This window comes from Bombyx mori, chromosome 23 (genome assembly GCF_030269925.1).
Source record: "Bombyx mori chromosome 23, ASM3026992v2".
Classification (NCBI taxonomy): Eukaryota; Metazoa; Arthropoda; class Insecta; order Lepidoptera; family Bombycidae; genus Bombyx; species Bombyx mori.
Window position 1 is genome coordinate 11,291,821 of NC_085129.1, and position 12,026 is coordinate 11,303,846.

Sequence of the window (12,026 nt, forward strand, 5' to 3'; positions counted from 1 at the left end):
TAAAACTTATAAAATATATGCATCATAATGGTGTGTTTTGAACTGTCACACTGGTTCCTATGAATGCCATGAAGAATTGAAGCATTCCAATTTATAGATGAGACAGCTATTATAAATTAGAGTTTAGACATTGACGTCAAGGTCCATCTTAGGTGACAGAAGTCACATGATGTCTATGGTCCCTAGTAATTACTTATTACCACATTGGCTCTGAGCCTTTGGCATTTGTATAGCAATAAAAATTGTTATAAACCAAAAAAATGAAGGAGGATGTTTTTTTAGATTATAACGTCAAAGCTGTATTTTCAATTGTATAATGAAAGTAATCTGGTTCTTTTTCACATTGAAAACTGAAGTAAAAAAATATTATGAAACGGATTCACTGTTAGCTTTACTTTATCTTTGGTATCTATATAGAAAAGACTGGCTTAAAGTATCTGTCTTTATTATCAAGGATGAAAGAGATAAACTTGTTTGATTTGTGCAATTTCTACACTTTGCATACAACTTTGAGATAAAATTAGATTTTGTTATGTTATGTATGATTTATGATTTTTCTTAATCTAATGTATTATAATAATTAATTAAAATCGATTATATTAACTAACAATACATTTCAATAACAGAAACCATGACATGCAGAATAATTTGTTGCTTGGGTTTTTCCCTTAAGTATACTAAACCCATTTCCATAAAGCGGCACGACACGAGAACCATCTCATCGTAGCCGCCGGTAACTGCTTAGTCGATCCTGCAGACCAAATGGTAAACAGTCGACATTGCCCAAAACACGTCATCGTCACGTCACGGATCCTCCCGATCCACTAACGGTGCTTTTAGGTTCCCCAAGCACCGGTTATCTTTCTCGTCGATATTCTCAGTGGGTCGCGTTTCCGATCCGGCGGTAGATTCTGCGAAGCACGGCTCTTGTTAGGGTTCGTGTTACCAACATCGTCAGGCTTGAGCCCCGTGAGCTCACCTACTAGCCCGGTGACGCTGACATGGTCTCTAGATCATCAGCTTAGCTTAGCTTAGCTTAGCTTAATTACAAATTTTCATTTACCTGAATGCATATTTTGGTAGAGTGAGGGAATGTTTGTTTTTGTAAACTGAGCCCTACGATTTCCACCTTTGTTTCATAAAACAGCTAAACTAAGTAATGAAGAGATAGATATTTTAATTTATTATTATTTTGTAAATTGTAACTATACTGAGACCTTAGAACTTATATCTCAAGGTGGGTGGCACATTAAAGTTGTGGATGTCTATGGGCTCCAGTAACCACTTAACACCAGGTGGGCTGTGATCTCGTCCACCCATTTAAGCAATAAAAATATTAAAAAAAAATTAGTATTCAACAAGTAAATTATAATTGGTTGGAATGTACGTAAGATAGATAATGTGAATATTTGTTGGATACTTTGTAAAAAAAGATTGTTTACAAGTTAAGTCCCCACATGAATCCTAATGAGAACAATTCTAATCAAAATGTTCTGACAGATAAAAATTAATAAAGTATATTAAACATTTGAGTAATAACAAACAATTTCGTATTGCTATGTATGTATTAAACATACTTATTGTTATATATTAAACTGTATTCTTCCATACAAATTATCACTGGTAAGAAATAAATAGCTGAAAAATTACCCAAAACATTTCATTTTATGTTCAATATTTCATTGATTTTATTGAAGAAAGTTGTGACGTTTTTCGGAGGTCAGTCGATTTTTTGCGCAGTAACAAAAAGATTACAAGTTTCTGTCAACATGAAATCTTTATTTTAAAACGTACTATCAGATTTCCATAAACGTAAATGACATAAATCATTGATAAAAATTTGACTGACAAATTGGGAATCTTGTTCCTTAGCAAAAAAAAAAAAAAAATTCGTTACTGTTATGTTAAGTAAGAGCGGCAGACGAGCTCTGAAGCTTAAGGCCGTAGCACTACTGATGTTAAGTGGCACAATTCATAGACATTACAAAGTGAATGCCGCTTCCTACTATGTTAAAATCTCGGGTAGCTAGAAATCTTGTACCGGCAAATTGGTACAATATTTAGGATTGAGTAAACGTAGAACCGGGTGCAAAATGCGCCTCACCACCAGTACCTAAATATCCGGATTTATTTTATTATACGAGGCGACTTACATTAAAGGGTGAACCTGCACATATGACTTGAACGCTGGCATCTCAATTTTGGAGCAACTCTCTTAAAGTTAAAAAAGATTACGTATCCAATGTAAATCTGTTCACAAATGCGATCGTGATTAGGAACAAGCTTAATGATCTGGAAAAAGGATGATCTTAGGAACGTCACGTCCCCGAAGCAAGGACGCATAGTGGACTTTCGTGCCTGTCCTTGGCACTAAATGCTTAATGCAGCCAATGAACATAGTTTGTTAACTTACCTTGTAAGAGTCGAGTAAAATTTTTGAAAATAAAGCCTCTAAATAAAGATTCAGTTTAAAAAAAACTTTAATTTCGTTAATCGCTCTTTTAGGTAGCGTGTTTTCCGACCACCGGGCTAGAGGATCTTAATGATAATAATAGATCGTCTCGGTAATCAGAAGACGCCTTTTTACCGCTGCCTTTTCAATTTATTACAGCTACTTTTTTATACATCTGTAGTAACAGTTTTCTCATCTACAGCCTAACTACATAATATTTTTTCCCTTTCCTGGATGGTGTTCTCTATGACAACTTCTTTGTTCACCAATTGGTGGACTGCATATTCATCTGCATCCAAGACAATGAAAAATATTTCCATTATCCCTATCTTAATTTCCAGAGGCAGGGAAATTTCGTACTGGTAGGTACCACAACCATTATGCTTTTTTCTGTCCCGAAGTAGTCACGTTTTTCGAATTTCTGGATAAGACAGCCGTCTTTACCGATGCAATTGAACTGATAATATTATTTCAAAATAAGCCGCGCTGTAGTGTCAGTAATCCGATAACCGCTTTGCAGCAGGTAGGCTGTAAGTTAGATGTCTATATTACCTTAGAAAATATAAACTTTCTGAAACGTTCAGATGCCAAATACAAAATTTACGGCGCGCGTCATGAACTTGCCGGACTGGCCAAACGTAAAACTTGCGCCCGAACTAAAATACCCACTATAATATCAAACGTAGAACGCAAAATATACTAACAGCTCATGAAATAATACGACATGGCTAGGGTATTTCAATATCACATTGAGTAAAGCCGGTTCACACGAGCTGATTGCAAGTAATCAACTTTGGTCGCTCAAAAAAAATGCGACTGAACTCAACTAAAAACACTTGTAAGGAGTTTTTTCAGCTACTTGTTTGTTGGTAGCCTAAGGGGCTATTCTAGCTACGCGTGGACGGGTAGGTGAGTTCATTGGCTCAACCTGAGAGAATTTGCCAACACTAGCCCTAGCAAGAGCCGTGCTTCGCAGAATCCATTACCGGTTCGGAATCGCAACCCACTAAGAAAATCTGGCGACAAAATCGATGTGTTGTGTCTATGGGTTAATTCGCTCGTCGAACTCTTCGATGCAGACGATTACCGGTGCTTGAAGAGCCTAAAAGCATTGAGAGTGGATCCAGGAGATCCGAGGAGACATGTTTCGGGTGACGGCGGCTTGGAAATACCCCGTCGCCTTGTTCGGATATAAGAAAAGTGTCATTGATCGTAATGACCCAGATTAAGAGCTTTGAATGAGTATGCTTCTGAGGCAGTTAAGTATTTTAGATACAAAGAATGCGTGCTTAAATTGTAGTTATTGAATTTTTTAACGTTTCACTCTACAATAGTTTTTTTGGCATATTATTTCAATTCACTTTGGTCTCTTGGGTATTGTGATTTATTTGAATATACTCAAACGATTCAAATGGCTTTGTGCTATAGTTGGTTCAATAAAATCGACTCGCGTGTATCCGTTATAACATTTCTGTAACCTGACTTTGACAGTGGCCGTCACATTCAGACACGAAGGTGATCGGGACCTTCGTAATTACTCCGAAGGCTGTTACAATAACGAAATTGTTATTCGAAAATAAACTTGTATTTCGAATACGATGTTTATTTTATCAAACGGTGAACGATTTACAGTCGCGTATAGAAATAGTGTGATGGTTTTCACATTAGCAAAACTAGGAACACAGACAAATGATACTTCAAGATATTCGGATTTTCATGTAGGTACATTAGCGTATATTGGTTTCAGACCGAAGTGCTCTTGTGTATTTTGAGTAACTGGATGTAAAATTTGTAGTGATGTTTCGTGACCATGAGCATAAAATAAAGCAGTTCGCATCCAATCTACAGGATACTGATAATTTTATGTAAAACGATCCGTACGTGTGTCATTGACTCTAAGGAAGAAGGATTACAGTCGGAAGTACAATGTCGAGAATGTGATGTTGTGTACGCCAATAGCATTTTATAGGAAGTCAATCTTGTGATCGCTTTGTCGTAAAATAACCTATATAAATCAATCAATAACAAGCCAGCGCTTTGGGTCCATTGTCTAGGAATATCTAAGAATCTATTAAAAAAAGAATGTTTTAAATTACAATCTGTTTTAAATTGGATTAGCAAACAGACGAGCATACGGCCGGCTGATGATGAGTGGTCACCGTCGCTCACAGACGTCAGCTACGCTAAAGGCACGCCGAGCTGTTTATTACCGTAATGCGGAGAACTTAACAACAGACAGATTTAATAAAAAAAAAAATTACATTGCAATAATTCTGTCGTTTTTCTTTTTTTTCCTACCTAAGCTGATGGTCTATAGTCTAGAGAGACCATGTCAGCCTCACCGGTCTAGTAGGGAAGCTCACGGGACTCAAACCAGAAGATGTTGCTAATACGAACCCTACCAAGAGCCGTGCTTCGCAGAATCTACCACCGGATCGGAAACGCGACCCACTGGGAAGATCCGGCGAGAAACTCAGTGGGCTAATTCTGTCATAATTATCTATGCTTCGCTTGCATTATTATTTGGAAGAAACAAAAATTAAAGGTCTTTTCGACAAATCCTTGTGATTATTTACTAGCGAGAAATAGAGTAGGTACAGTAAGTACTTCGGTTATTAATGTTATGCAGCCTCAAAAAAATTATGAAAACAGCCATTAGTATGTTGTAAAACGGTATGCTTGCTGGACTGATAAAAATAAATGTTAATTTAATGGAAAATCCCGTTTGTTTGTATCGTAATGTCGTCACTGCGTTCGGATTATAGGTAAAGAAATCTTCGGCATATAGAAGCTATTTTCGTAAATATTCATTAAATTTTCCATAAAGGTTTTTTTTTATAATAAAGCATAGGTGTCAAATGAAATTTATTTTAAGAGGTTCTATTGTTTCAAATTCAATACTAATACTCTACTAATACAATTTTTTTTTTATTGCATATATGGATGGACGAGCTCACAGCCCACCTGATGTTAAGTGGTTACTGGAGCCCATAGACATTTACAACGTAAACGCGCCACCCACCTCGAGATATAAGTTCTAAGTCTCAGTATAGTTACGACGGCTACCCCACCCTTCGAATCGAAACGCATTACTGCTTCACGGCGGAAATAGGCGGGGTGGTGGTACCTACCCGTGCGGACGGTGGCATTTCACGTTATCGTTGTCTTAAATCTAAAAAAAGGTATGTTGCATATTTTTATCGGACCTGTATATAAGGATTAGATAAAGTGAAAACGTTTTTAATACCTATAGTGCCTCTAATCCTCTGTTTATCTAATTTACTTATCAATATAAAGTAACATGTCATTTGGTTTGTGTAATTTAATAGAGCCGGCATATGTAAATACTCCGGTTCGGAAAATGTTGTTCTTCGTGTATATAATGAAAGGTTCTTCGATATAGCAATATAATAGCGATAGTACAATGTGAAACACAAAAGCGTTTTGAATTTAATTTTTTATCGAAAACTTAAGCTTTGAAATTTACAGCCATTTATAAACGTAGACCCGGGCAGACGAACGGCCTTCCTGAGCCCTTATCTGTCACTGGAGTCTATAACAAAGGTATTGATTAAATGTGTATTGAGATGGTTGAATCCACAATTTTATTAGAATAATGGTTACCCTACCTCGCTACTGTCAAACCACGTTGATTGCTTCAACAGGCTACCCGGAGTGGTATAGACCTGTGAAATCTATTCATTCATTTATAACATGATTAAGGGAATCTCCACAGTCTTGTTATCTATAATTAAGCCAGTAATCACCACAAAAAATTGTTATACCTACTACGTTATAAAGAGAATCGTCGAGCTCACATCAATTTTAACATAAATCGTTTATAGTACCTACTCAGTACTCTTTGTGCTCTTTGTTCTTTCGAAGACATGCATTACCAAAATAGATAATAAAGTAGATTTACATGGACTGCATTAAATGTTACATTAATAAAATATATTTTATAAAAAACTAGCTGTAGGTACTCGCCCGCTTCGCTGGGCATTTAAAATTAACATTATGATTTATTGTCATTATTATTAGGGAGTCCAACACTCATATAAATATTAGCCTATCCATTAAGTACATGTATTTTCTACATGAATACCAAGTTTCAAGTCAATCGGATCCATGGTTCAGTAGTTATAACGGAACATCCGTAAAAACCACTGTAGATTTATATATTAAGTATAGATAAGTAGAAAGCGTTTCCAGGGCGATAGATTATGTAGAAACAAATATGGTGCCTTTGTTATCTATAGAAAACAAATCGTGCTCACTCCCTAGTTGCTTTGAAATGTATTTATAAATATTGCTTCAATACATAACATATTATGGATGTTGTATGAACTTAACGTTAAAATTTTAATCATGTTCCAAGAGCATACGTGTGTACTCTGAATAGTGTACTCTGTCTCTTTTTATTATTCTTCTAATTATTCTTTTTGAGAATCAATGAAAAATTAATAGTTAATAATTGCGACTCCCATAGTATGTACTTGGTGTTTTTTTGTAAACTTTTTAATGCATGATTTTAAAACCTATGTGATCAATTTGAGTTCGAGATAGCAAGGGAAGCTGGTGTAGCATTTTTTGACAAGCGAGTATGTACGTCTTTCATACGTGGAAAAATAATAGTGATATAATTCGCGTTCTTCAAATAATACTTAACTTATTAATGTGACAACTTTCGTAAGAGCACTGACTTAAATGCAGTAAAATTTAAAGACTATTTAAACTCGGATGATATTTATATTCTTTCTCGTAACAATTTTGTTGTTAAACTTCGATTGAATGAATGAATTTTCATTGTCATCGATTAAGTTGAACTATTTCAGTTGTTCCATGAAATTTGACCATACGAGTTTAAATTAAATTTTCTGTAAATCGCCCTGTGTGCCTTCCACGTATAGAGAACGACTATACAGCTACTTACCATCTTTACCTCATTTTGTCAACCGATTTTTTTTTATGGCCATGAGAAAATTTAGTGTTGTTCTTAAATTGAAAATAGTTTTTATTTCCAAATGTCAATAATCAAACAAAATATTCATACATTGAATCTGAATTTCAAGGTGTTCATGACTCGTTAAATCTTGATCATTGGGTAAAAACTATTATACTTTTTTTATTTTGTTAGTTATTACAAAACTTCTATTATAGCTAGCTTAAATACGATAACTAAGTCAACTGGAAAGGTCAATTACAAGTTTCCATTTAATATCATAGTACGTTAGCCTGAGATTGTACATCACTGATCGTGTATTGGTAGATACTGCTTAAACACACAAGCACAAGTTTTTTTACGATTATAATTTATGAATTAATAAATATCGAATACATTTTCGTAAAAACAAAAGCGGAGTTCGTTGTTATTGAACTACTTTACGAGATTCAAATCACGCTCTAACAACGTGTATGAAACATGTGTGTAGTGCGAATCTGAATGGTTACTTCCTGCGAATCTTCGCATAGTACGCATATCAATATATTGAATTAATTAACCCAGCAATTATGTTATTCAAAGAATTTGACCACCAAACTTTTCGTACCACGTATGGCAACAGCGAGATACTGAGATTATGAGGGCTATTATATTCAAATAAAATCTCCTGGGTCTTTTGGTTTTTTTATTAACTACTTTTTGACATACATTTTTATTCATTTAGAAACCCTATCTAACTTCACTGCCAATCAAATCAATCATTGCTATATTATTGTTAATGCTGTATTTTTTTTAAATCACTTAAAATAACAAATAGAAAATTGTTGTTTTTCCAAATATGTTTTTTTTAAAACTTGATAAATGTTTTTATCCGTTTTTGTAAATTCCTCTTCTGCGTTAGTGGCATTGGCGTTTATTTTTTATGTGTGTAATACATGAACCAAATACATAAACACATAAGTAATAAGAGATATTAAATAACGTTGATAGCACGTATTTAGTCGCATTCGTCCCGTTTGTTAATTCATTTGTGTCGAACTATTGTAGTCTTTTTGAAATTATCTCGTTCATCGTACTTAAAGTGATTAGGGCAAGTACTTATCAAATAATTATTGTATCGTGCACCGGGTCCAAAGCACTCTTATCAATTATTGTCATTGTTAGTCCATTTAGCAACCAAAGTGGGTGTCGTGTGGAATTCTCAAGTGAAAAACTATATACAATTCTGTTAAAATCTTGTAATGGAGAAAAAACCGGTGAGCAAATAAAAATTAGACCTTGTTATTTTTGTTTTTTTTTTTTTTTCGTTAGGTTCCTGGAGAATGAAAATTTTCTTACTCAAAGCGATTATGCATTTTTATTCGAAGTGCCGCCGGACAGTTAATTTACAATTGACTTGACCTCATATTTCAAGATGGTGGCTTCCATTGACTTTGTAACCTCCAAGGGTTCCAGTAACCCCTTGACATCCGGTAGCTTCCGTCTGCTAATGAAGAAACAAAAAAATTTTTTTTTGTGTTTAAGACATTATAAATTGTCGGGTCGTTAGCTTCGCTTTGTTTAGTCATCTGTGAATTAGTTTCGAATATGCTACCTACGGTAGCTGCGTAAATTTCTGTTCTAAAATTCAAACTGCTCAATGAAAATAAAAGTTTAAAACTCAGAATATAAGTGAAATATTATTAAACGACGTAATCGGATTTAATTTTTTAACAAAGGAACCTCTACTATTTTATAGAATTGAGAAACAGTTACAAAACGTCGTAAAGTACGTACAGATTCCTTGAACACAAATGTGTCTTTGTGTGACGCAGGCAGCTGTAGGTACTGTATGTATGTCAAATACGATTTAATGTAACTCTGTGAAACATTGCCTTTTAGATATTTGAATTTGTATTTATGTATGAGGCAAATTAGCAATGATATATCTGATTCATTCTACGATCCCTTCTAAAACGAGATTTGTTTTGCCCGAACTTGTACATACATAATTGTCAGTTTATACAATACTTTATATGCATGACGTTCTTATAAGTACCCTGAATCGCCTAGAAATGTATGGATGCTATGAAGAAGGTTGCGAGTTAATGCTGTGCTGGTCTCTGCACTAATCAATTAATAGCGATCTATATCACGTGCATGGGCGGCGTTCGTACTGACCACATTGGTTGGCGACATACTTAACATTTGATATGTACAAATTGACCTACAAAATTATTCGGCTTTGTATTGAGTGATATGTTTTCGGACGCTAATATACTCAATTTAAGGGGACGTCGGAATTTTTTATATTAGTTATAGCATATACGAGTACGCCTAATCTTAGAAACTGAATATTAATAAGTATAATATTTAATCATGTAACGTACTAAACGTTCTAAAATCAATAGTCTCCAAGCCAGGATTGTCCTCACAAATGGGTGCTGGAGTATTTCCAGATGAGATCAAGTACATCCAGGCTTGAATGCCAAATATTTTTAGCAAAAATACCGGCTCAAACCAAGCGCCGAAACCGACCGAGGGCACATAGATTCATCATATTTGAATAGACCTATAATGCGATCCCTATGGTACTTTTTTATTCATTTTTTTATTGCTTAGATTGGTGAACGAGCTCACAGCCGACTTGGTTGTTAAGTGATTACTGGAGCCCATAGAACTCTACAACGTAAATGCGCCACCCTCCTTGAGATATAAATTCTAAGGTCTCACTATAGTTACAACGGCTGCCCCACCCTTCAAACCGAAATGCATTACTGCTTCACGCCAGAAATAGACAGGGCGGGACCTACCCGTGCGGACTCACAAGAGGTCCCACCACCAGTAAAACGTAATTGTCTAAACGTAATAATGATCATAGACGTAACACGTTTTTCTTGTGAATCACTCACAATAAGATTTACATTCTGAGAAACGACTCACCAATTAACAAATCTATTTTTGAACCTCTTGGTTTACTCAGCAATTTGTGTTTTGGCCTAACAGACGTGTTTTATTTTTAAAAATATGTGCTTATACGAGCGTATAAATTATGGTCCTGGTTCTTTATATGCAGTACGTTCAACTTTCTTTGTGTTTTTAATGCATTATGTTCGCGAAATCGTTGGATTCATGTCTATTTTGTTGAAAAATGCTCAAATTAAATTTTATCGTCATTGATATTGATATAGGAATATTTTTTTTCATTATCACATTAGAATTATAATTATTTAAACACTTATATCCGTCATTCCATTATACAGTATAAAACTAAAGAGGAATTTAAAGGGATATCAAGTAATTCAATTTTATTACTGTTCAAACAACGCGGAATCATTTGCCGCTTGAATTTTAATTGAATTCTTGGTTCTTCGATAACTGTCCTTCAATGCTTTGTGCTATATTAAATTATTGGTGTTCGGTATGACTTGCTTCCTTATTTCAATTAAAGTCCCACTTTATCGGAGTATATTATGATGTCCAACACTGGAAATTATTTTTGTCTTGCAAATCCTTTGTTTGTTGTATATTCAGGTGAAGTCTTGGTTCGTAAACACATGTCACTCGTTGTCGTTTGAAAATTAGGAAGTGCAAACAAGAATCTTGCAGATTTGTTTAATGTAATAAATCACATTGTCGGAGAAGTTTGCGTTGTAAACTGAGATGAAGGTCGCGCACCCTGTGCTCTACCGTAATCAGCAAACAGACGTTTGTCACAGAACGACCTGGTAAATTTGATCCACTCGAACGGAAGAACCCTATTGTGAAGTAGGTTTCGCCAAGGTCACGTAGCTCTTACTGTAAGACCGTGGATTGCATGCTCGAACAGAAAATGTAGGGGATCATCCTTTGTATCGTCAAATGCTTTGATGTTAAATAATAATATATAGTGTATGTTTTAGTTATTTTTGAATTAAACAATCTTTTGTTACGGAAATAATATGTTAATTTATTTTAGTAAAACTAAAATACAAAACTGATATTTACATCGGTATACTTTTTTCAATTGTCAAATATCACACAAATTACTGATTACATTTTCAAAGTACACAAATTACTGATCTTTATCTTTAATAAGTTATCTATCAATTCCTTGACATAATTTAGGATAGTGCGCTAATTTTATCTGTTAAATTGGTCCGTATTTGATAATTAAGAAGCCGTTTATTAATGAAAATATGCTTACGTGGATAAAACATATATTCTGTGTTGTGTACTTCTATGCATCTGATACTGCGATAAACTATTATTCTTCTAAAAGCTATTATTATTCGTAATTTAAAAAAAATCCGCTAACATATTAAGTTTTGTTTTAAGTACAAGTAATATATAAAATTAATAATATATTGACGTTTTGTTGGTTGTTCTTTGTCCATATTATTATATGTGTTGTTGTCTGCGTGTTGAATAGGTTCGCAGATAGTTTAAGTCAATTATTATATAGTTTTGAGTGAATTGGTTACGACTGATCGATCAGTAACATTATAAGTAACTTTTAACTTTACGTTTTGTCATCTAAAGGCTAGCAGGCACAGGCATTTCTATTCTAATTATATTTAGATTATCGGTCGGCTTCTTAGTGTCAACTCTTGTTTCTATTGGATTAATTGATTTCACTTCAATATCATTCTCATCATAAGTAAGTAATCATGA

At 34.4% G+C, this 12,026-nt stretch overlaps 1 protein-coding gene and 1 long non-coding RNA gene across 3 annotated transcripts in view; one reads left to right on the top strand and one right to left on the bottom strand.

Annotated features, from left to right (window-relative positions):
- Window positions 1-12,026, top strand: part of LOC101738146 (monocarboxylate transporter 4) — a 46,790-nt gene that overhangs the window by 1,616 nt on the left and 33,148 nt on the right. The window contains exon 1 of one of the 2 annotated variants that reach the window (XM_012695924.4): window positions 8,362-8,650. The exons of the other annotated variant lie outside the window; for it this stretch is intronic. Coding sequence (XP_012551378.1) covers window positions 8,636-8,650 — 15 coding nt within the window. The 5' untranslated portion in view covers window positions 8,362-8,635. Of the gene's footprint in view, window positions 1-8,361; window positions 8,651-12,026 lie in introns of those variants that run through there. 2 annotated transcript variants of the gene reach the window in all.
- LOC134201097 (uncharacterized) lies at window positions 429-3,427 on the bottom strand. Its single transcript, XR_009976276.1, has 2 exons — window positions 1,651-3,427; window positions 429-911 (listed from the first exon to the last, which is right to left on the bottom strand). It is a non-coding gene; the product is annotated as an uncharacterized LOC134201097 (long non-coding RNA).